We start from the raw sequence: 23,502 nt of genomic DNA, 5'->3' as shown, positions 1-23,502 counted from the left end.
GAAGCAACCCTATTTGCTCTGGCGGCTGAGATGTTTAGAGGGATGCCTCCAAGGCTGGCTGGGCGGGATGCAGAACCTAGTTTCAGGCTGAGCAATCTGGCCGGCTGCAGGACCTCAGTCAAATGGAGAATGGGCGCCCCCTGGGAGCAGTGTTCGGTAGTGGACGCTGGAGAACCAAGATGAAGTGGGCGGGGAGAGGAGGGGGTGCGGCTCAAGATAGGGGGAGACTGCCTGCCACAGTTTTCTTCTCACAGGAACTGACCCCTTTCGGCATGATGGATTCCTGGGATCCCAGAAAAGCTGGGCAGGAAGGGACCTCGAAAAAGGAACTACCAACACGTGCCCCGTGTCAGGCCCTGAGCTGGGCACTTTCGTGAACATTGTCCTAGTATACCTAACTCTACTTGGAGATAGGTCTCCTTATCCCCATTTTTCAGATAAGAAAACCGAGGTTTGGTGATTTCCCAAGGAAGGGCGGGGATTTTGTATGACTCCAGAGCCTTTTCCCTGGAGTCCTCAATACTTGGAAGATACCTATACCAGGAGGTTTGGGGGAACAAGCATCGGGTGTGAGGCATCCCAGCTCTCCAAGAGACAACAGCATGATGGTACTTTCGGCGAGAACCACGCCTCCCTTGTCGCGACAATACTGATTACTGTTGCTTTCCTTTACAAGCCTTACCATCAAATATGAAGTCCTTGCCATACGCGAGGACGGACATTATATATTACTTAGATCGCCCGACGTGTTTCTCCCTCACCTACATTGATCCCCACTGGTGACATAAATTCTCCCCCTCCACTAGCAAGACAAGGCGTGGGACTACATTTCCCGGCAGGTCGTTCAGAAAGAGGTGGTGGGGAAAGGAAGACGGAGACTCTCGCTTTCCGTAGGCTCGCAATTTGGCGTGTCCGCCGTGATGCACATTTCAACAGCCCACGTCCTTTCTCTAGAGAGCTAAGGAAGGGACTACGTCCCCCAGCAGGCACTGCCGCAGAGAGTGAGTGATAGGCAGCCATCATTACTGTAGTCAATTTTTCCCGTTTCCACAGGGAGCAGCCTTAGTGCGCGGACTACAAAACCCAGGTCGCCGTCTCCCCTTCCCTTCGGCCCGCATCTTTCTCGATTGTCCCCGCCCCTTTCCCCTTCCATTGTCTCGACCAAAGATAATGGAGCGGAGCTGGGAAGACTGCAACTCCCGTCAGGCTCTGCGCCACAGGGAGGGGGGATTTCGATATTACAGGCAGGCGAGGAGCCCAAGGTGGCAGAATGAGGCGACCGGGAGAGGCCAGGTAGCCTGCCATCTTTATGGTAGTCTCCTTATTCTCGCGGTTCCGCCATTCTTAAGGCACACTAGAGGACTAAAAAACTACTACTCCCATCGCACCTCATAAGACCGACTGCTAGTCAGGTGTACGCCCCTCTTCCGCCATCTTGTTTGTAGTCCTCATTCCTTTTCACCTTTCCATTGTTCCTGACGAGTAGAAATGGCAGCGGGAAGGCAGCAGATGGACTGCGACTCCCGTCAGGTACCACACACGCGGAGGGTTGTGGACCGGAGGGCGTGTGAGTGCCTGGGAAGGAGGTCGGGTCGGGGGAGAAGGCCATCTTGTTTGTAGTCATCGTTCCCGCTCCTTCTCTATCCTCTGCAACGGGGAGCCTCGGGGCAACCGGACTATAACTCCCGGCATCCTCGGCTCCCGGCTTGGCACGCCCTCCGCCATCTTGTTTGTAGTCCCCGCTGGCCCCAGCGTCCCATTGTTCCCACGGTATCACCGGCGTCCGCAGGACTACGATTTCCGTCGTGCCCTGCGCGTGTTCGCCCTGGAAAGTGGAGGTGGTGGGGAAAGGAGGGGGCAGGGGGCGGGGTTCCTCTGGGAGAAGGAGGGAGTAAAGAGGAGGAGGAGGAGGAGGGAAGGAGGAGGGAGGGGTGGGGGAATAGAGGAGGAAGGAGGAAGGAGCTCTGGAGGGATGAGAGAGGCGGCCAGGGCCCCGGGCCGAAGCAGCGCGGGGCTGGGGGACCAGGGGGGCTGAGGCACCCCAATTGCCCCCTCCCCCTTTCCCTGCCCCCTTCCATCCTTTCCTTCTACCTTCCAGCTTAAGGAAGGGGATTTATTCAAATTTTATTTAAACCCCTATCTCCGGAGGGTCGCGCGCTGGGGGGAGGGGGCGAGGGCGGGGGCGCGCGCAGGCTGGGGGGGCGGGGCCGAAGCAGCTTCCTTCACCCCCCTCCGCTCGCCCCGTAGCCCTAGGGCAGGGGGCCGCAGTCTAGGGGCGGGCCCAGGGGAGGGGGGCAGGTTACAGGGACCCCCCCCTCCCCGGGAACCGGCGGTGGGCGGGGCTTGAACCCCGGAAACGGTGGGGGGGCCCAGGCCTGGTCCTGGACCCCTGGGCAGTGGGAGCCGGGAAGGGGCCAGTTAAAGGGCCGGGGGCACTGTGGAGAGGTGGGGTGGGGGGAGGGGAGCTGTGACTCAGACCCCGGACTGAGTGGGGCCCGGGCAGAAGCTGAGCACCCTGCGCCCGAGGAGCCCCCGTTGGCCTGGGGGGGCTGAGGGACTGAGCCCCCCAGAGCAGGACCTCCCCCTGGAAGGGCCGCGCCGCAGCCCGTGGGAGGGCCTCGCCCCTGGCGCCCCCCATCTCCACTCGCCGCCGTCCCGGCCTCCGCCGGAGGGAGGGGCCGAGCGCCCTCGGGGGGCCGTGGACCCCGGCGTTCTGAGCGTTCCGCGCCCCGCGCCGCCCGGCCCCCCCGCCGCCGATGGCCGCCGACCCGCCGGGAGCTGCCGAGAAGGGAGAGATGGCTCCCGGGACACGTGTGAGGTGGGTTCATGCGGCTCCTCCTCACCCCCAGACCTGGGCAGCTCCCACTCCCATTCATCCTCAGCCCGGCCTCTCTCTGCCTTCCCCGCCCCCAGCCTCGCCCTCTCTTTGCTCCAAACTCCTCATCTCCAGCCCTCCTTCCTGTTACCTCTCAACCCTGGGGAACTGGCCTTCCTTCCTAGACCCTGCTTCCCCTTGCAGACCCCCATCCCTGCCTGCAGTCGCCGCCCTCCAGGCCCCTCCCCTGGAGCACTGGAGGGCCCCTTCCCCCCATGGATGGGTCTGGAAGTCCCTGGAAAGGGGGAAGCTGGGGTAAGACTCTGGCCACGAAGAGACCCTCCAGGCCTGCTGAGTCTGTATGGGATCTTGGAGGATCTGGTTTCCATGGGAAGGGGAGCCCAAGGGATTCTAGACAATTAGGAATGGAAAGCAGCCTGGGAAGCTTGGGGGTTGGGGGGGAAGACATGTAGGACTGAGCCCATCCTGAGTTCTGTGGAGATGTCAGGGTGGATTCTAGAATGCCAGGGAATCTGGGAAATTGCCCAGATTGACATGAGAGATCCAAGAGGAGGGTGTCTTGGGGCAGAGGGAGCTCTGTGGGGAGCAGAGGAGTTGAGATGTTGGACTGAGGAAGAGCTCTGAAGCAGCATTGGGGGGAGGGGTGTCTCAGAGCCCTGGGCAGCAGAGTGAATCTTTAGGGATGGGGGAGGGAAGCATCCCATTGGATGTGTTGACAATGTATAGGTTTTGGAGGAAGAGAGATTGGGTGGTAGTTGTGTGTGTGAGAGAGAGAAAGGAGGGAGGAAGAAAGGTCTGGAGCTTCTACCCAGGAATCTGTGGGTATTTTGGAGGTAAGTCTGGGAAATTTTAGGTTGGAGAATGCATGGGGTGTATTACATTTGGGTAAAAGAGGAAGAGTTGGGGCCTCTCTAAGGTAACTCCACAGAAAAGGAGCCCCTGGCTTTCCAGGGAGCTTTGGTGTGGGGATGTCAGTGCAGAGGCCCTAGTCCCTTCCTCATCTCTGGGCCAGGCAAGAGGACACTGAGGAAGTGTTAGAGGAAAGAGGAGTGAGGTCAGGAAGCCAGTTCTCAGACTCCCAGAGGAGCCAGGTGAGCTGCTTTGGAGAGAGAGGCCTTGAGTGGAGGGAGTGTTGTTCCCACCCCCACCCCACCCCCCACCTCCCCTGCAGGAGGGATGACCTCCTTGTCTCTCCCTGGGTAAGAGGGCAAGCTCTGGTTGCCTAGGAAAGAGGGGATCTGCGGGAGTTTCTCAGGCCAGGGCCTCAGTGGGCTCACCTGACCTGCCACCATTTATCCATAGCCCTCGGCGTTGCTGACGCCCCCAATGTCGTCGAGCAGCCGGGGGCCGGGGGCCGGAGCGCGCCGACGCCGAACCCGCTGCCGCCGCTGCCGGGCCTGTGTGCGAACTGAGTGCGGGGACTGCCACTTCTGCCGAGACATGAAGAAGTTCGGGGGGCCTGGGCGCATGAAGCAGTCGTGCCTGCTCCGGCAGTGCACTGCCGTGAGTTCTGACCCCACCTCATCAAACACCCTTGGGGCTTTGGGTACCCTTCCCCAGCTGGCCGAAGGGCCTTTCTGGGGGTGGCTTCCTGGCGTGTACTGTAGAGTTGCTGTTTATTCATGAATTTTTTCACTATTTTGTTTAAATGTCCACCAGGCCCATTTTCGCTCCAAGCTGGGGGCAATGTTAGGGAACCTAGGAGAATCTAACCTAGTGCCTGCTTTCATGCTTTTCCCAGCTTCAGAAGCACAGACCCATAGAGAGCTCACCCTGTCTTGGTCTTGTACCCCTCCCTGGAGGGATTTGTGTACAGAGGCCCACTTCCAGAGCCAGCCTCGGTGAATAGGTCTTAGCCTTCTTTGGCCTTTTCCTCACCTGCCAGAGTGGTCTTGAAGTTGAGGCAGGCTTACCCTTTGCTTGACCTTGAACAAACACTTTGAACCTCAAGGTGTCTTTTCTGTGAAACGTTTTCTTTGCCAAGTGTAAAGATTAAACAGTGGCATGGTTGTGAGTGTTCCTGCTACTGGGCCCAGCACACAGTAGGTATCTGGAGAATGTGAGTTTTTTCCTTTAAGCCTTCCTGGGGCTCCAGAATGTGGCCCTTCTCCAGCAGCCTTAAGGAGCCAGCTGCATCCTGCGCCCCCTCCTGGAGGACCACCACCTCCTTTTCCTTCCAGCCACTTTTTGCTGCTTCTTTACCCCACAGCACTCCCTTCTCTCCTTTTGTACCCAAACCCTTGCCTCGCTTTCCTGTTTCTCCTTTCCTGACCTACTTTTTCCTTGGGCCTGTCTCCCGACCTTCAGCGTCCCTCAGATGACTACGTGTTACCACTGCCCTTCCCAAAGTCAAGTTGTCTCGGCTGCTCTCTTTCTCATGGGACTTTTTAGTGTTCCCAGGAGTCTTGCCAAAACCTGGTTCATTGTAGGCTCCAGAGCAACCCTTGGGCTGCCCATTGAGCAAACTCAGAATCATCCCAAGCTGTTGCCACGTCCTCTGCAGCTCTCTCTCGGTAGTATTGTCATATTTCCCATGGTTTCTCTTCTTCGGCAAAGCCAGCTACAATTTTCAGGGTCACACACACAGACCCTGACTCCAGCTGCAACATTTCCAACAGCGATAACAACTATGTATCCGGTGCCTCTCATGCATTATCTCATTCTTCCAATAGTCCCACAGAAGAAAAATGCTTAGCACCATTTTACAGATGGAGAAACAAAGACATAGGGAGGTTAAGTCACTTGTTCAAGGTTACACTGCCAAAAAGGAACAAATTCAGGATTTGATCTCTTGGCTCGTGGGTTCTGAATTTCATCCAGCATTGGCCAGGCTCCCCAGACGGAAGGGTCTCTCCCCTGTTGTTTGCTTTCAGGGTCCCTAACACCCTCTCTTCCCCAACAGCCCGTGCTCCCACACACAGCTGTGTGCCTCTTATGTGGGGAGGCTGGGAAGGAGGACACAGTGGAGGGAGAGGAAGAGAAATTTGGTTTGAGCCTCATGGAGTGTACAATCTGCAATGAGATCGTCCACCCTGGCTGCCTGAAGGTGATGGCCCTGGGGGCCCTGGAGTCTGAAGGTGATGGCCCTGGGGAATGCTGCCTCTGGGTTTACTGGCACCCTACATCCACTCCCTGCCCTCTGCCTACAGATGGGGAAGGCTGAGGGTGTCATCAATGCGGAGATCCCTAACTGCTGGGAGTGCCCTCGATGCACCCAGGAAGGCCGGACCAGCAAGGTAAGGATAGGGGCTGGGCTGGGTGCTGGACTCTGGGTAGGCAGTGGGTCGGAGAGCTGGATAGAACCTCACCCTCAGCTTCCATCTCCCCAGGATTCAGGTGAGGGACCAGGCCGCCGCAGGGCTGACAACGGCGAGGAGGGCGCCAGCCTGGGGAGTGGATGGAAGCTGACGGAGGAGCCGCCGCTTCCACCACCCCCACCCAGGCGCAAGGGCCCCCTACCTGCTGGGCCCCCCCCAGAGGACGTGCCTGGGCCCCCCAAAAGAAAGGAGAGGGAGGCAGGGAATGAGCCCCCCACCCCAAGGAAAAAGGTGAGCCAGGGAGCATGCTCACTAGGTCTAGCACAAAGGATTCTGGGAGCAGTAGTCTTGTTCCTTGTTGGGGAGGGTGGGCCTGGGACGCTGTGCTCTGTGGGTTCCCCAAGGGGTTTTTGGGAGATGTAGTTCAGGAGGTATTGGGAGGAGGATGGAGCATGCTCAGTGGGGAAGAGAGGTACAGGTGAGGTGCAACTTGTACTGGGCAGGGAAGCTTTGGGAGCTCAGGGTGCTTCAGGTAGGAGGGAGAGAGCCTGCTCAATTTAGCTGCTAGAGAGGAAGAAGGAGGGGCTGGGAAGGGCCTGAGGGGGAAGAAAGAGAAGAGGAGAGCATGCTCAGTGAGCCAAGACACTGTTGGGGAGGTGAGCATGCTCAGAGTTCTTCCTGAGATGGGGGCTTCTGGGATTTGTAGTTTAAGAAGAGAGCATGGATCTTAGCTTTCTGGACAATGAGGGGCTAATGGGGTCTTTCCCTTTCCCCATATTTCCCTCTTACTCTGGTAGGTGAAAGGAGGCCGAGAGAGGCACCTGAAGAAGGTGGGTGGAGATGCCTGCCTCCTCCGAGGATCGGACCCAGGCGGCCCCGGCCTTCTGCCCCCCAGGGTTCTGAATCCAAGCCAGGCTTTCTCGTCCTGCCACCCTGGGCTCCCTCCCGAGAACTGGGAGGTGTGCCGGGGACCTCCTCCCTCCCCCTCCCACCTTTCCTTGCCCCACCCTCCACCCTGGAGACAGAGATCTGTCCCTTCCTGCTCACCTTGTCTGCCCCTGCCCCATTTGGCCACAATGGGCATCTGGACCCCTGGGAAGAGTGGAGGGGGAGAGGTGGGTTGGGGCCAGGCTTCAGAACTTTCCAAGAACCCTTGGGGTGTCATCTGATCCATTTGCATCATCTTTCCACGTCTTAAAGGGAAAAAGAACTGAGTTCAGATCCCTGCCCACTGACTCCCTGTGTGGTCTTGGCAACTTGTCAGCTGTTCTGAACCTTGGTTTCCTCATGTGTGAAGGAGATGATACTGCCTACCCTACCCACCTATCTCACAGAACTGTTTACATCTAATGAAAGTAAATGAGTTTTGTGAACTGTGAAATGTACCTAGGGTTGTGGAAAAGGAGGCCCAGAAAGGTTAAAAGACTTGCCCAGGGTCACACAGCAAGGCTGAACTTCAGGTGTCACTTTGCCCTGACACACAAATGCAAGGGTCTGCCTGATTGTGTTCAAATCCTGCTTTTGCCATTTGTCATTTTATAATCTGGGCTAGTCACTTAGTCTCTCAGAGCGTCCGTCTCCTCATGTCTAAGAAGAGTGGCCCAGGTTGCCATTCCATGCAAGCCCTGTGAGAGTATGTTGAGTTAGCGTGAGATGCTCTGTTACTCTCACATCCTTGAACAGATACTTGGAATCATCTAGTCCAGCATTCTGTGTTGCAGGTGATGAGCCAGGGGTTTCCAAAGGCCACAGAGAGTTCGATAGCCAAGCCGATACACAAAACTACATCTCTAATTCTCCATATTTCACTGCGTTTGGAAACTCATAAGCTGTTGAAACCCATAGGGCTTTTAATTCTTTGAATTAATGCCTTCATGTGACAGATAAGGAGACCAAGGTCCAGAGGGACATGGTGTGGCTGAGGCTTCACATCGTTCGGGGGCATAGCCATGACTGGAACTCGGGACTGTCTCTTGGGCTGCTCATCCCCTGCTGACTCCTCAGGGGCAGGGAGGTGGGACAGTGCACCCCAGGCCCTAGAACAGCCTCCCCCTATCTCCTTGCAGAAACCAAAGCCGCCTTTGGCCTCTGCTGAGGGCCCGGCAGTGCCGTCCCCATCGCCACAGAGGGAGAAGCTAGAACGTTTCAAGCGCATGTGCCAGCTGCTGGAGCGGGTGCCTGACACCTCCTCGTCCTCCTCAGACTCGGATTCTGACTCCGACTCTTCAGGCACATCGCTGAGTGAGGATGAGGCCCCTGGCGAGGCCCGGAATGGGCGACGGCCAGCCCGGGGCAGCTCGGGCGAGAAGGAGAACCGCGGGGGGCGGCGGGCTGTGCGCCCTGGCAGTGGGGGGCCCCTCCTCAGCTGGCCCCTGGGCCCCGCCCCACCGCCCCGGCCCCCACAGCTGGAGAGGCACGTGGTACGGCCCCCACCTCGAAGCCCTGAGCCCGACACGCTGCCTTTGGCTGCTGGATCCGACCACCCCCTGCCCCGTGCCGCCTGGCTTCGTGTCTTCCAGCACCTCGGGCCCCGAGAGCTGTGCATTTGCATGCGAGTCTGCCGGACTTGGAGCCGCTGGTGAGTGACCTGGACAGGCCTGGGTTCTCACTTGCTGTGTGACCTGCAACAGCAGGTTGTGATCTCTTTGGCTCCTGGTCTGTAATCTGTGCACATTTTAGTCTGATACTTTTGTATTTGCTGTATGCAGGCTGCTTTCCATTTGTGAGCTCGTTGAACTCTCATAACAACTTTGTGAGGTGGGTACTATTATTCCCTTTTATAGATGAAGCTGAGGTCAAGGTCGTGGAGGGGATGTAGTAGAGCTAGGAATTTGAACCCAGGCCCTGTGGCTCCAGAATCTTTTAATAACTGACATTTACGAATGTTCAGTATGTGCCAAGCATAGTGCTGACTGCTGGACATGCGTCACCTGACTTGTTTTTCACGCAGTCTTTTTTCTGAGGACAGTCTCATTATAGGTCCTATTTACAAAGAAGAAAGGTCTTTGCTGAGGTGGCCCCTGCCCTCTCAGAGGCAGCCATTCTTGAGGCCCCTGACTCCCTTAGTAATTTCTTTCTGCCCCGTAGCCACCACCAGCTCCCTTTGCCTATCCTCCCCTCATCTCCCCACTGCTTTCTCAACCTTGTTTGTTCAGAAATGTTGGTCATCCTCCCAAGCCCCTGGTCTTCCTCTTTGATCCTGCCCCTGACAAAATCCTCCCCCAACCCCATCAAACTCCCACCGTACTCTGTTCCCTCTACAGAGCACATAAAGGTCTTTTGCCTGCTGATCAGTTTTCACTCAATGATTGATTTTCATGTTCATGTCCCTTGTTGGCATGGTACTTTGTCTGTTTTATCTGTATGTCCCCACCATGGGACAAGGGTAGTGTAGGTGCCTGAGAAAGAATTCATTAAATGAGAACATTCAGGCTCTTTCCCAGGCACTTACTGTAGACCAGGCATTGTTTTGGGCACTTGGCAAATTGTTGGCTGACTTGTTCCTCGTAATAGCAGCCCTGTGAAGGAATGAGGGACACCTGAAGTCACAGCGCAAGTTCGTGGCTGAACTCAAACTTTAGTCCTTTTCCTTTAGACTCTGGGGCATTAGCTCATGCCTCTGGTCCCTGTGGAGGCTGTAGAACTAAGAAGATGGGAGTACAGGCTCTGGAAGCAAATTGCCTATGGTTGCATCGTATTCTTTCTCTGATAAGCTGATGCTGCTGGGCTTAATTTAGAAGTTAAGTTTCTTAACTTCTCTGTGCCAGTTTTTTCTTCCATCTGTGAAGCCAGGAGAACCAAAGCATTTACTTCGTAGTGTCTTTGTAAGCTAATATACTTAAAGAATTGAGGATGCTACCTAGGAAATAGAAACTACTCCATGCCTTAACTGTAATCGTTATTATTCACTCAGTTGCAAATATTGCTGGAAGCACAGACTTTATATCCTCAGAACACAGGTCTGTGCCCTTGAAGAGTTCCCAGTCAACCCGCAACATAGAAGCAAATAGAGCAATTACTGGGGATCATCACCCCAGCTTGTGTAGTGATTCAGGAAATGTTTGCTGAGGTCTCTTCAAAGCCAACTCTGTGCTGGGCACGTGGGATCCAGAATTGAAGAGGACTTGATTTCTGCCTCAAGGAGAGACTTGCGACCAGAAGTGGACAAAGCAGAGAGGCTGGACTGCACAGTGATTTCTAGCTGGGGTCCTGGAGTCTGGCCTTCGTGGGTGTCATCCACTGGGACTTCCGCACTTCCTGGATGTATGGCCAGGGGTGGATAGCGATACATTTCATGGCCTGTTTTCTCATCTTTAGTCTAGGGTTCATACTCTTACCTTGTGGGGATTAAATGAAGTGGTCCTTGCAAAGCACCTAGCACACTACCTGAAAGGCACTAAACACTATATAAAATGGTGGCTTTTGATAAGGTCGAAGGTAGGGCGGAGCAGAGGTTCAGTGGGACCAGTCAGGAGGCTCGGTCAGGCCCGGGCACAGAAGTAGGGGCAGGAGGGGTAGAGAGGAGGGACTTGGAAGACGGCTGTGCTCACCACTATACCACCAATGCTGGCAAGAGAGGAGGCACTTGGGCTGAGAACTTTTTAAGAAGCAGAATGGCTTGCACTCAGTGACTAAATGGCTATGAGAGCAGCAGAGTGACTCTTAGCTGAGTTTCTGGCCCACAAGTTTCTGGGTGGGCAACAGTGCCGTTCCCTAAGCTCAGGAATACCAGAGGAGGAGCAGGTTCCAAGGAAAGCAAAGTGCTCAGCTCTGACATAATTTGGCCCAAAACTTCTGTGGTTCAGTCAGGAGCTAGTAAGACAGCAGATGGATGTACAGGTCTGATGTTTGAGAGAAAGATCCAAGTTTGGAAGTTTTCATCCTATAGGTGGCAGCTTCCAGAAAGAGGACAGAAGACGGAATGTTAGTATTTGTGAATTAGACAAAGAGCAGCCAGAGACCTGGAGGAGATGGTGGTGGTATCCTGAAGAAGAGAGATTGAGGAAGGAGTAAATGATAAAGTGTAGGGTGTTGGCGAGAGGTGGTAAGAGACCAAGAACCAGGAATGGCAATTGGATTTGCTATGAGAGGCCTTGGTATCCTTGGCTGTGCTACAAAGAGTTAGGGGGACCAAAGCCAGGTCGCATGGAATCAAAGATGTCAGCTCCAAGGGAAGGACTTAATCTGTTTGCTTCTGTGTCCCTAGTTTCTAAGATGGTATCTGGCATACAGTAGGTTCTAAGACAGTACTTGTTTTTTTGTTTTTTTTTTTAATGTTTATTTTTGAGAGAGACAGAGCGTGAGTGGGGGAGGGACAGAGAGAGAGGGAGACACAGAATCCAAAGCAGGCTCCAGGCTCTGAGCTGAGAGCCCGATGCGGGGCTCAAACCCATGAACCGCAAGATCATGACCTGAGCTGAAATCAAGAGTAGCATGCTTAAACGACTCGGCTACCCAGGCGCCCCTAAGATAGTACTTGTTGAATGGGTGAATGAATGAATGGAAGTGAGGAAATCAGGATGGTGTGTGGAAAGAGGTAGTGAGGGTGGAGCTAGAGAGGAATTTGTAGGTGGGAGAGCAGGAAGTTGTAGGCTTTCCTGTCTGGTGGCTTTTATCTTTTGGCACTGGGAGGCGAAGTCAGTGTACCAAGAGCGAGGGGAGGGGGCAGCCAGAGGAAGTATGGTGGAGTTGTTGAGTCACAGGGAAGAGGGTTGGAACTTTGGAGGACATGGGCAGAGAGGGTGGCAAGGAAGGGACTAGAACACAGGGTCAGGACCAGTTGGGGGCTGGGAATAAAGGCCCGGAGATGGGTGGGTAGGAGGACAGCGGTGGCATCAGGGAGTCCAGATTGCTGAGAGGGAAGAACCAGTTTAGGCTGGTAAATCTGCATCCCCAGAGGGCCTCTGCAAGACAGAGGTTTAGAACTAGAATTTCAGATTTGGGAGGTGGGCTTAATGGGGTGCTGACTCAGTCAGGGTGGCCGGGGTCTAGGAAGAAGTGAACGGGTTAGGGAACTCACACATCAAGCCCTGACACCCCTAGATGAGCGCATGTGGTGCCTCTTAAGAGTTCTTCTTGCCTCTCACCTTAGGCGTCCTTCCCCAGCTTAGAAAGAACATATCCATGGCTCCCTGCTGCCCTCACAACAGACTCCCACAATTCTGTTGGACGTTTGGACATGTACAGTACCTCACTGACGGCACGAAGTATTTCCCACACTTCCCCCGTACGGTCTGCCTTCATCTTTGCAGCAAACCTTTGAAGTACCGCCTTTACTCTCTTATGGTTTGGAGAATGGAGGCCCAGAGAGGGTGACTCAAAGCATGGAGCTGGCAGAGCTGGGATTCAAATTCCTATCGAGCTCACACACTTTACCTCTAGGCTCTCGTGGGCATGACAGTCCAGCCTGGCATTCCAGCCCGCCTTGACACGGTGGGCCTCCCCTGGGCCTCCTCTGAGGTCTTCCCCCGGCCTCTAAACCAGTCACAGCTCAGGCTCTCAATCCAGACCAGCTTGGTTTAAAGCCTGGCTTTGCTGCCACTTGGTAACTCTGGGATCTTGAACAAGTTTCTTAATCTCTTTGCCTTAACTCTTAAAAAGGAGATGATAATAACAATATTTACCTCCTAGGGCTGTTGTTGTGAGGTTAAATGCCTTATCTATAGACAAGTACCTGGCACATAGTAAACTCTCAGTAAACACTAGTTGTTAGTACCATAGGCATCATCCTCACCTTCCTCATTATGGTGAGCTGATGAATTGCCCTTTGTTCCTGCTGCCTGAGTTTCTCAGAGTGCTGTTTTCTCTCTGTGTCCTAGGCCTGGACACTGGTTCTTCCCCATCTGGAACATAACACCCACTTTCCTCCCCTCACTAGAATAACTGCTGTCTTCTTAAAGTCTCAAATCAGGCTGTCTCCCTGGGAGGCTCCTTGTCCAGTCCTCTCATTGACCCTTATTATATCCTTTGCTGCTTCAGTTACCATGGACTGGCCGTGTTTCCCCATTTTCTGATAGCCCAGTGGAGGCTGGGCGCTTAGGATCAGTAGGGCAATCGGTGATTGTTGGCTGCCGTTCTTAGGTTTAAACCCAGTGTCCTGGTCATTCAAGAGTAAAGGGACCAGTTAGTTCAATCCCAGAAAAGTCCTGGGAGACTTCCTGGGAGAGGAGGCACTGGAGCTGTGTGTTGAAAGCTCTGGGTTGGTTGGCATTTCTGGCAGAAGCACAACATGTACCAATCTATGTTGGCTCCAGGCAGCATTGTATGTCAATAGGCAGGCAGGTCGTTTGGCCTGGCTGTCGTGAAGTGGGATACAGAAACAACTGGGGGGCCCATGTGTGCCTTCAGGGAGAAGGGTTCCCTTCTAGCTGTGGAAGATCCAGGAGGGCTTCAAGATGATAGTGGCAGTTGAGCTGAGATTCAAGACTGGGTTGGAGTGGGCAGGATTTCACTGAGTAGAAAGAGAAAAAGGGCAGGACCTAGGGGCAGAAGCTGCGTTGAGGATAGGTTGGGTTTTTTCCTTTTCTGTTTTATAATCGGAGAGATTTGCAAATGTTTATTGGTTGAGTGGAAGGAACCAGGAGAAGTAGAGGCTAGAATGCCAGAAGAGGGGGGGAAGTGGTAGGAAGCAGCAGGCGGGAGTGGAGTTGTTTGGATTGAAGCCTTCAGTGTCTGTGCCCCCAGTATTCCCTAAAATGTCATACAGGGCGCTGGCAGTTTCAAGTGGCACAAAAGCATGGCTTAATCCTTCTGTTAGTTTTGAAAAGGAAGTCTCTCCATTGGGTGCTATTGTGTCTTTAACACTTCTCAATACTTATCTCCCTGTTTAACAAAAATAGTCTTCAGGTGGTAGCCTAAAGCCACAGCAACACCTGCCTAGAACTTAATAGCTGTGGTCTGTTTTTATTGTACATGTTTCTAAGGTTAACATGTGTATATGAAATGCACCTTTAAGTGCGAAGTGGGGATCAATTTAAAGATAAATCCATGTTCTGCACAGAAGGGGATAGCAAATAACCGGAACTGGGAACCACTGCCCCAGCTCAGGGCTTCTTGCAGGGAAAGCCCTTCAGTATGAGGGGTGGGAGGCAGGGAAGACACAGCCTCCTGGGCCCTTCCCACGCCTGCTGCTTCTGACACAGTCCATCTAGCCCAGTGAGAATTTCCTGACATGCCTCTGAAAACTGGAAGAGAGTTTTCTAACTAAGTCTCAAGGAACTTTAGTGTATAAACAAAGTGTTTATAGGTGACCTGGGGAGAACACCGGAAGGTTTCCTGGTAAAATAAGTTTGGGAAGCCCTTCTCTGGTTTTGCTGCATGTTGGACTAGTCAAGGCTCTCAGAAATGCTGGGATCAGGAATTCAAATTCAAATCAGGATTTGAAACTGAATCCTGGGCCCTACCAGGCCTTCCATAAACACTGATTAAGTGAATAAATGAAAAGCTGAGATGAAATATGTTGTGGGGGAGGGCCCGGTGGAAGCTTCAGGGAATTCACACTGGCTTTGCACCATTCCTTCATTCAACAAATGTGCAACAGATCACCTGGGTGCACCTGGCACAGTGCCGGGTACTGGCCCTACCAAAGGAGAAAAGCCAGACCTGCCCTTGTAGAGCCTCCATTCTAGTTGAAGAGACCCAATGATCAAAGAGAACAGGGTTGTAGGTCAAGCCTCAGGCAGTTGGCCATCAGAATGGGGCAGATGTGGCTCAAAGGCAGAGATTAATAAAGGATATGGGAAATTCCCATGAGTCATCATAACTTAGCCAGGGAGAACTCAAGAAGTCCAAGGTGGGGTGGGGGTGGGGGTGGGTAGGGGCTGCTGACAGATCCCTATGGTGTTACATTAAATACACCATGTAGGGTGTTTGTGTCTTTGCTAAAATGCTTTATAAGCTGTAATGCCTAAAAACATACAGAAGCCCTGTGGGGCTGACTGAGTCTGGATCATTATCCTCATTTTATAAAAGGAGCATCTGAGGCTCAGGGAGAGGAATGGACTTGCTTGGGGTCTCACATCCAGTAGGTGATGAAATAGAACCCCAAACCCAGTGCTCTTGTCCTGAGGAGGGGAGCTTCCTGCCACCCCCTGCTGTCTTTGTGGGCCAGCCAGGAGAGAGCTGTCTGTGGTGGACCCTTAGGTAGGGAGTTTTGTGCGCTCCCTGAGAGCTGAGAGCTCTGTCTCCCTCTTGTGGCTGATAGGTGCTATGACAAGCGTCTGTGGCCTCGAATGGACCTGAGCCGGCGAAAGTCACTGACCCCGCCCATGCTCAGTGGTGTGGTTCGTCGCCAGCCCCGAGCCCTGGACCTCAGCTGGACAGGTGTCTCCAAGAAGCAGCTCATGTGGCTTCTGAACCGACTGCAAGGTAGGGTTGGATGGCAAGGTAGGACAGAGTGAAGAGGGAGACGATCCTGGGATGGAGCATCAGCTTCCTGACCTTCCCTCCAACCCCCCAGGCCTGCAGGAGCTGGTGCTCTCTGGCTGCTCCTGGCTCTCCGTCTCTGCCCTGGGCTCAGCCCCACTGCCGGCCCTGCGGCTCCTGGACCTTCGCTGGATTGAGGATGTTAAAGACTCCCAGCTGCGTGAGCTGCTGCTGCCTCCACCAGACACCAAACCAGGTGTGGCCCCTGTTGGCTCATTTGCAGAATGGGTTGGGCAAGGGGAGGGAGTGGGTATGAGGCCTCCAAGGTCTCTTCCAACTCAAGCTGGATGTTAAAAGATTTGAAGAAAGGACAAGCACAAGTTTGATTAGAAGGCCTTACTTGGCCATTGTTCATCTGCTGTGCGTTCCACTGTGTGATAGGAGCTGTAAGGGAACAGGGATGAAGAGGAAGTAGCCCCTGCCCTCTAGAGGGGAGATGGTTATGTGATGAAACACGGTATAAAACAGGAGGATGATGTAAGAATTCTGGAAGAAGCCAGGGGCATGGCTGATGGCAGATATGAGTGAAGTCACTGGGTGTGGTGGGCACTATTGGAGAGCCTCCAAAGGGAGCAGCGGCAATTGCCAGGGAAGAATGCAGGCCCAAAGAGCCAGAAATGGATTTTTCTATGAGATATCCATGATTTTATTTTATTTTTTAAATGTCTGTTTATTTGGGGGGGAGGACAGAGAGAGAGGGAGAATCCCAAGCAGGCTGTTAGCAGGGAGCCTGACTTGGGGCTTGAACCCACAAACCGTGATATCATGACCTGATATCATGATGACCTGAACTGAAATCAAGAGTTGGGCACTTAACTGATTGAGCCATCCAGGTGCCCTGAAATATCCTTGATTTTAAATGATGGCAGTTAATTTAACATTCTTTTGCTTATTTTATATATTTTTAAATGTTTATTTTTGAGAGAGAGAGAGAGAGAGAGTGTGTGTGTGTGAGCAGGGGAGGGGCAGAGGGGAACAGAGGATCTGAAGCGGGTTGTGTGCTGACAGCCGTCAGCCCAATGCAGGGCTCAAACTCACAAACTCTGAGATCATGAGCTGAGGTGAAGTCCGATGCTCAGTCAACTGAGCCACCTAAAAGAATGTCCCTAACATTCTTTTAAAATTCATGTGTGGACCAGTAAATATATGGCTGAGCAGTAGATTTGGCCCTTATGCCCCCTTGCCCTGTAATAAAAGGATAAGGGTTTTCCTGAGAGGATGGAGCAGAAAGAGGGAGCCAAATGACTTGGAAGGTTGCATAGGGCTGGTGGTATCATGTCCTGAGTCAGGCCAGGTACCTGTCAGGTAAAGTCAGCTTTTGTTATTGAACACATACTCTGGCCCTGGCCCTGTGTAGGGCCCTGGAGATCTCAAACTGAGTTGGTCCCATTCCCTACGCTGGTGGAACCCTAGTAATGCAGAAGAGAGAGAATCAGAAATGGAAAGTTATGGTGTGATAATGGTAGTGGCTATGGTCAGGGCAGGGGTGGGGAGCAGTGAGAGAATTCCTCCCTGAGTTGGTGCTATTTGAACTGGGTCCTGAAAGGGACAGGGTTGTCCCAGGGAGTGTGCAGCAGGAATAAACAGTTTCTTAGGGCATGAGGCCCATACTGACAGAGGGGGGTGCTGGGAGCTGAGGCTGGTCAGATGAACAGAGGCTGGTCACAACAGAGGTGTGGGTTAGGAGCACTGAGGCCCGGAGCTTCCTTGTCTAGCCAGGAGATGTGATGCTAACAACAGCTTCTCTGGCCCCCGCTAGTCTGTTCTCCACACTGATGCCAGGGGAACCATCCAGAAGGGCAAATCTGTCCATGTCTGCCCTGTGCTCTAAATTATTTCTCATAGCCCCTTGGTGCTCTCTGGATAAAGACTAATACTTTGTCGCTAAGGCATGGCATGGTCTGGCTCCCACTGACACAATACTATCCCTGCATTTCAGCCCCTCCAGCCCCAGAACCTTTACCCAGTCTTCTTTGTCTAGAATGCTGTATCCTCCTTTGTCTAATTAACACCCAGTCATCCTTCAGGCTTCAGCATAAGTGCCACTTCCTCCTGGAAGCCCTCCAAGATCTGCACCACCCCCCACCCCGCCCTGCACTGTGCACTAAGATCAGAGTTCCTTTAGAGCTTTGAGAGCAGAGGGGCCCTGGGTGGCTCAGTTGGTTGGGCATCTGACTTTGGCTCAGGTCATGTTTTCATGGCTTGTGAGTTTGAGCCCCGCATCAGGCTCTTGCTGACAACTCAGAGCCTGAGCCTGCTTTGGATTCTGTGTCTCCCTCCCTTCCCCCACGCACGTGCGCTCTCTCTCTCTCTCTCTCTCAAAAATAAATAAACATTAAAAAAAAAAAATTTAGAGCTTTGAGAGCATCCACTCCCAGCTATCACTACATAGTTGTGAAGTGATTTGATGAAAACCCATTTCTTCTCTTAAGCTCCAGGAGGGCAGGGGCTGTGCTCACTCTAGCCCTTTGCTTTCACAGCTCACTTTTCAGCACCTTTCTCCCCACCCCATTCCCCTTCAAAGCAGTCTTGGAAGGGGGTAGACAAACATCTAGAAGTCTCTTACTATCTGGACAAGCCACCAGAGGCCCAGAGGGACTGAGTGACTACTGCAAGGCACACAGGCAGAGCTAGCCCAGAGAACTTCCCTGTTGCCCACTCTTACCAGCATTAGACTGAATCAGGAAAGTGGGAGTGAGGGTGGGCATTGGGAACTGTTTAGTCCATGAAGTGAGAAAGTGCTGTTTGGCTGGCACACTGACCCCAGCTCCTCCTGCCTGAACTACCTGAGGAGCTTCCAAGGATGAACCTTCCAGGTCCTTAAGACCTGTTACACCCACCTTTCTTTCTTTTTTTTTTTTTTTTTTATAAATTTTTTCTTTTTGACATTTATTTATTATTGAGAGACAGAGAGACACAGAGCATGAGCAGGGAAGGGGCAGAGAGAGGGGGAGACACAGAATCCAAAGCAGGCTCCAGGCTCTGAGCTGTCAGCACAGAGCCCGACGCAGGGCTCGAACTCACAAACTGCGAGATCATGACCTGAGCTGAAGTCGGACGCTTAACCGACTAAGCCACCCAGGCGCCTCTACACCCACCTTTCTTATCTTGGCTCCCTGGCTCTGTGCAGCATTCCTGAAGCAAAATTTCAAGTTCTTCTATTTCCTTGCTTTCATCCCGCTGTTCTCTGCCTGGCGTGTTCTTCTCTCACTTCTCTGCATGTTTAAATCCTTGAAAGCCCAGCTGAAATGCTGCCACCTCAGTGAAATCCTTGTAGATGCCTACTTCCCCTGCCCAAGCCAGGAGTGACCTCTCTTTCCTCTGCTTCCTTCTGATGGCTTTCAGCTGTGGCCCGAGATTGAAGGCATCTGTAGGTGTATCCCCTTTCTAGGCTCTCTACTCCTTAAAGGAAAAAACGAGGTAGAATCCAGTTTGCCAAGTCAAGTGTCCACAAAGGTGGCCTGGCAGATAACAGAAGGGTTGGGCTTGGTGAATGACTTTAGGGAATAGCATCTTGCAACCCAGCTCCCAGCTAATCATTTTCAGGTGAAAAAGATAGCCCAGTGGTGCCAGATCTTATAATTTTTGAAGGAAAAGCTCTACCTAAATTTCTTTATGGAAATGTCCTTTTTGTAGCATTAGTCATTAATTTAAGAAAATTTTTAGCACTGGGGCACCTGGGTGGCTCAGTCGTTTAAGCATCCTACTCTTGATTTCAGCTTAGGTCATGATCTCGCAGTTTGTGGGTTCAAACCCTGCATTGGGCTCTGTGCTGACCATGCAGAGCCTGCTTGGGATTCTCTCTCCCCCTCTCTTTGCCCCTCCCCTGCTCTTGCTCTCTCAAAATAAATAAACTTAAAAGAAAAAGAAAGAAGAAAATTTTTAGCACTGTGCAGACTCCATAAAACACTTGTGAAGGCTAGTTTCATAAGTTTGCGACATCTGATTTAGTTTATCTGTGGGCTAGGCCGGTGCCTGGGAGGCAGATAGTGTTGTGGTATGTGGTCTGTTGTCCTACTCTGTTACTTCAGAGTCATGTGACTTCCGACAGATTGCTTAATGATTTTAACCTCAAAGTTCTCATCTGTAAGCAGGAGTGATAGTTACAGTCTCCCACAGCTGTGGTTCTTACAGTGCAGTCCAGACCAGCAACATCAACACTACTAGAAAACTTGTTAGAAAAATAAACTCTAGGGGTGCCTGGGTGGCTCAGTCGGTTAAGTGTCTGACTTCGGCTCAGGTGGTGATCTCACTGTTCATGAGTTTCAGCCCCGCATCGGGCTCTCTGCTGTCAGCACAGAGCCCACTTCAGATCCTCTGTCCCCTTCTCTCTCTGCCCCTCCTCCACTCACGCTCTCTCTCAAAAATAAAAACATTTAATAATAATAATAAAATAGAAACTCTGAGGCCCTACTATCTAAATTCTGGTGGCAGGGCCAGCAACCATTCTAGGCAGCCCTCCAGGGGACGCAGAAGAGTCACTGGCCTTGGGGCAGGCTGCCACTTAGCCCACCTTAGCTGGTGCCTGGCCCACACTGAGTGCTCAATTAATGATGGCTAGTGTACCCTAGGCACTTAGTTTAAAAAGCAAAAAAGGGGCGCCTGGGTGGCTCAGTCGGTTGAGCGTCCGACTTCAGCTCAGGTCACGATCTCGCGGTCCGTGAGTTCGAGCCCCGCGTCGGGCTCTGGGCTGATGGCTCAGAGCCTGGAGCCTGCTTCCGATCCTGTGTCTCCCTCTCTCTCTGCCCCTCCCGCGTTCATGCTCTGTCTCTCTCTGTCTCAAAAATAAATAAAAAAACGTTAAAAAAATAAATAAATAAATAAATAGCAAAAAAAAGTAATGCAGGAATGTGGTAGATACAATAAAAGAAAAGCAGGCCACATGCTTTGGGTGTAGAGATGAGGGGCATGAGTTCTTCTACCCTGGAGATGAAGAAGAGGCCTCTAAGCTCAGACCTAAAAGCCTGGGACACCAGCCAGGCATAGGATTGAACTTCGGTGTTCACAGGCAGAGTCTCAGAGCAGGGTCACCTATGGAATTTGGCCCAGGTGTTTGGGAGCACAGGCGTGGAGTTAGGAACTGAGACAGGGATGAGACCTAATAGGAACTGGAATGTTGTAACCAAGGAGGTGCCTTCAGGGTTTTTGGTAGAGGAGCCTGTATTTGAGAACAGCTCTCTTTGGATGCGAGGAAGGAGAGGAGAGACTGGACTGGGTGAGGAGGCTGTGGCAGGAGTTCAGGCAGGAGTGGTGTTACCCCAGAGGGGTGTCTGGGGAATGGAGAAAAAGGGATTCAGCTGATGATGTTACTAATGGAAGGAGAGGGAAGTAGGAGGGGAGCCTGGGATGGCAGTTCCATTGGGGATGGCATTTGTTGGATGAGTGAATATATATCGAGCACCTATGTCCCAATTGTTAGGGATAGAGCAAGAACAAGACACAAATTCTTGCCTTGGTGGAACTTACATTCTAGTGGGAGGAGAGAAAAAAAGATGTCACATGTTAGAAAAGGGGAAAAAATAATGCAGGGAAAGGGGAGGAGTATGTGGAATGTTACCGAGTCAAATGGAGTAATCATGGAGGGTCTCACTAGGGAGGTGATGTGAGCAGTGAACAGATTAGATGAGGTCAGGTTGTGTGGGTGTTTGGGAGAAGAGCAGGTGGTGCAGGTGGAGGCTCTCTTATCTCGGAAGCAGTTTACGGATCCGTGAGGAATAGGTGTGGAGACACAGGTAGGCTAGATGCCTAGGTTTGGGCACAGGAGCGGCCAGGAGTGCTGATCTCTCACCTGCCTGCCCAGGGCAAACAGAGAGCCGTGGGCGGCTGCAGGGGGTAGCAGAGCTGCGCCTGGCGGGCCTGGAGCTGACAGATGCCTCCCTGCGGCTCCTCCTGCGCCACGCACCCCAGCTGAGCGCCCTGGACCTGAGCCACTGCGCCCACGTCGGAGATCCCAGTGTCCACCTACTCACAGCCCCCACTTCCCCACTCCGGGAGACCCTGGTGCACCTCAATCTTGCTGGTAAGCAATCTGTCTGTCCATCCTGCTAGTGTGTTTGTCCCCGAGACCGGTGGCCACCCTCTACTCACCTTCCTAGTCTCAGTTACCTCTACCCCACCCCTAGGTTGCCACCGCCTCACGGACCACTGCCTCCCGCTGTTCCGCCGCTGCCCGCGCCTCCGCCGCCTAGACCTGCGCTCCTGCCGCCAGCTCTCACCTGAAGCTTGTGCCCGGCTGGCAGCCGCTGGGCCCCCTGGCCCCTTCCGCTGCCCAGAGGAGAAGCTACTTCTCAAGGACAGCTAGTTGGGTGCCCCCCCCACCCTACCCCAGGACTCATCAGGAGCCTGGACCTCGGGCCTTCATTTTATCCCTGCCAGGAGGCCAGGTTACCCACCTCATGACTTGGGATTCCTGCCCAGGGACTCGAGCCAGCCTCCCCCCCCTTTCTGCCCCCTGCACTGATATCTCTGGGGGTCTCTCCTTCCCATCCCCTCTCCCTTCCACCTGCTTCATTGTCCATCCCCTGGGGGGAGTGGGTCAGAGGTACTGGGGGTTGCTGAGCCAAAGGGATGGTGGGAGGGGGGTAAGGTGCAAGTTTGAGGGAGGGAAATCGGGGAAAGGGTATCTGCACACAGGATACTGGGAGCCAGGGGGCTGGGGGAGGTGGAGGATGGGCTGGGGGAGGGGGGACAGAAAGCAGACCACCAAGGGTTCAGGGAACAAAGACCAGATACTTGGAGTTGGGGGGTGGGGGGGGCCAAAAAGGGAAACCAGAGGAGTAATTGGGGATCCACATGTCAGAGGTGGGGGGGAATCGGGGAAACAGGGGAAAGCCAGGGCTGAGCGAGGGGTGGGGGCAAAGAGCAGGTGTGGGGGCAGTAGTACCCCCTCAGGGGGTCACACCCCTCTCCTAACTCCCTCCCCAGATTTCAGTTCCTTCCCCCACAAGCCCTGACTCCTTGAACGTCACTGACAATGGCAGCTATTGCGAGGAGTGGGGGCCCGCGGGGTTCAGCGCGGCCCAGGGGAGTGGTGAGGGGTACCCCAGCCCCCTGCCTGCCTCCCCACACAATACTTGAACATTCATCTGTACTGAAGTGTTACTTGAACCGGGGGAACCTCGGACCTGGGGGAGCCAGAGTGAGGGGACTGATCCGCTTGGACTGAGACTGAGACTGGACCAGTGGGCACCCTGCTTGGACTGCGCCACCCCCAGGCTCTCTCATGCTTTACTGTATTGAGCAGCTCCACCCTCCTGACCGGGGGTGGGGGAGGGGGTGGGGTGCCAGCCCAATGATGGGAAAGATGGGACTCCTCCAGCCTGGCTCTTCCCTCTCTTTCATCGTCATGGAAACTTGTATCCCATTTGCCCAGGGAACTGCCACTCCTGGTTGCCATGGAAATAGCAGCCAATGGACACCTCCCAAAGCCAGTGCTAAGGCTGGAAATGGCCCCTCTTAGTTGCCATGGGAACTTAGTAACAGACTCTTGGCCCTCCCCTGCCCCCCTCCAGGATGGGGGCGGGGTTTGAGGAGGCAGGGGGAGGAGTTGGGGCCAGGTCCCGCCCCTCAGCCCCGGCCTCCCGGGGCAGCCGGGTTGTACCATGTAGGGGAGGGGGGATCTATCCACATACCTCAGGTAACAGGGAGGTGCGAGGGTGGGGGGAGGGACTGGGCGGACCAAAGGCCGGAGGGGAGGGGGTTCTGGGTATGGCGAAAGGCTTGATAATGGGACCGCTTGGGGAGGGGGAGGAGGCAGCCCGGCGGGGGCAAATGGGGGTCCCAGCCGGGCTGGGCCCCTGGGCCCCGGGTCTGTACAATACGGTTTGCTATAAAACTCAAAATCTTCCAGCCAGTGCTGCCGCGTTCGTGTGTGTCTCTTCGGCGTTGGGGTGGGGGGGTAGAGCTGGCCTGACTGGAATGCTCATGCTTTGGGCCTCCCGAAGGGGGCTGTTTGGATGGATCTGGAAGTTCTTCGCGTCCCCTAGG

At 53.7% G+C, this 23,502-nt stretch overlaps 1 protein-coding gene across 6 annotated transcripts; it reads left to right on the top strand.

Annotated features, from left to right (window-relative positions):
• The first annotated feature begins 1,909 nt into the window (after positions 1 to 1,909).
• On the top strand, positions 1,910 to 23,368 carry FBXL19 (F-box and leucine rich repeat protein 19). Of its 6 annotated transcripts, none has more exons than XM_043560015.1 (11): positions 1,910 to 2,818; positions 4,139 to 4,339; positions 5,739 to 5,882; positions 5,986 to 6,072; positions 6,166 to 6,384; positions 6,891 to 6,923; positions 8,160 to 8,671; positions 15,296 to 15,459; positions 15,551 to 15,712; positions 21,317 to 21,535; positions 21,639 to 23,368. In XM_043560015.1, the coding sequence occupies exons 2-11, from the start codon at positions 4,163 to 4,165 to the stop codon at positions 21,815 to 21,817; spliced, it is 1,896 nt and encodes a 631-aa protein (XP_043415950.1). In that variant the 5' UTR covers positions 1,910 to 2,818; positions 4,139 to 4,162; the 3' UTR covers positions 21,818 to 23,368. The 6 variants fall into 6 exon arrangements, with proteins under 6 accessions (XP_043415950.1, XP_043415947.1, XP_043415949.1 ...); XM_043560012.1 differs by having other exon boundaries at positions 2,207 to 2,818; positions 6,151 to 6,384; positions 6,891 to 7,052; XM_043560014.1 differs by having other exon boundaries at positions 2,208 to 2,818; positions 6,151 to 6,384.
• Positions 23,369 to 23,502: the final 134 nt, after the last annotated feature.

Source organism: Prionailurus bengalensis, chromosome E3 (assembly GCF_016509475.1).
Source record: "Prionailurus bengalensis isolate Pbe53 chromosome E3, Fcat_Pben_1.1_paternal_pri, whole genome shotgun sequence".
In the NCBI taxonomy this organism is placed as follows: domain Eukaryota; kingdom Metazoa; phylum Chordata; class Mammalia; order Carnivora; family Felidae; genus Prionailurus; species Prionailurus bengalensis.
The sequence above is the reverse complement of the archived record's forward strand: the minus strand, read 5'-3'. Positions and strand labels throughout refer to the sequence as shown.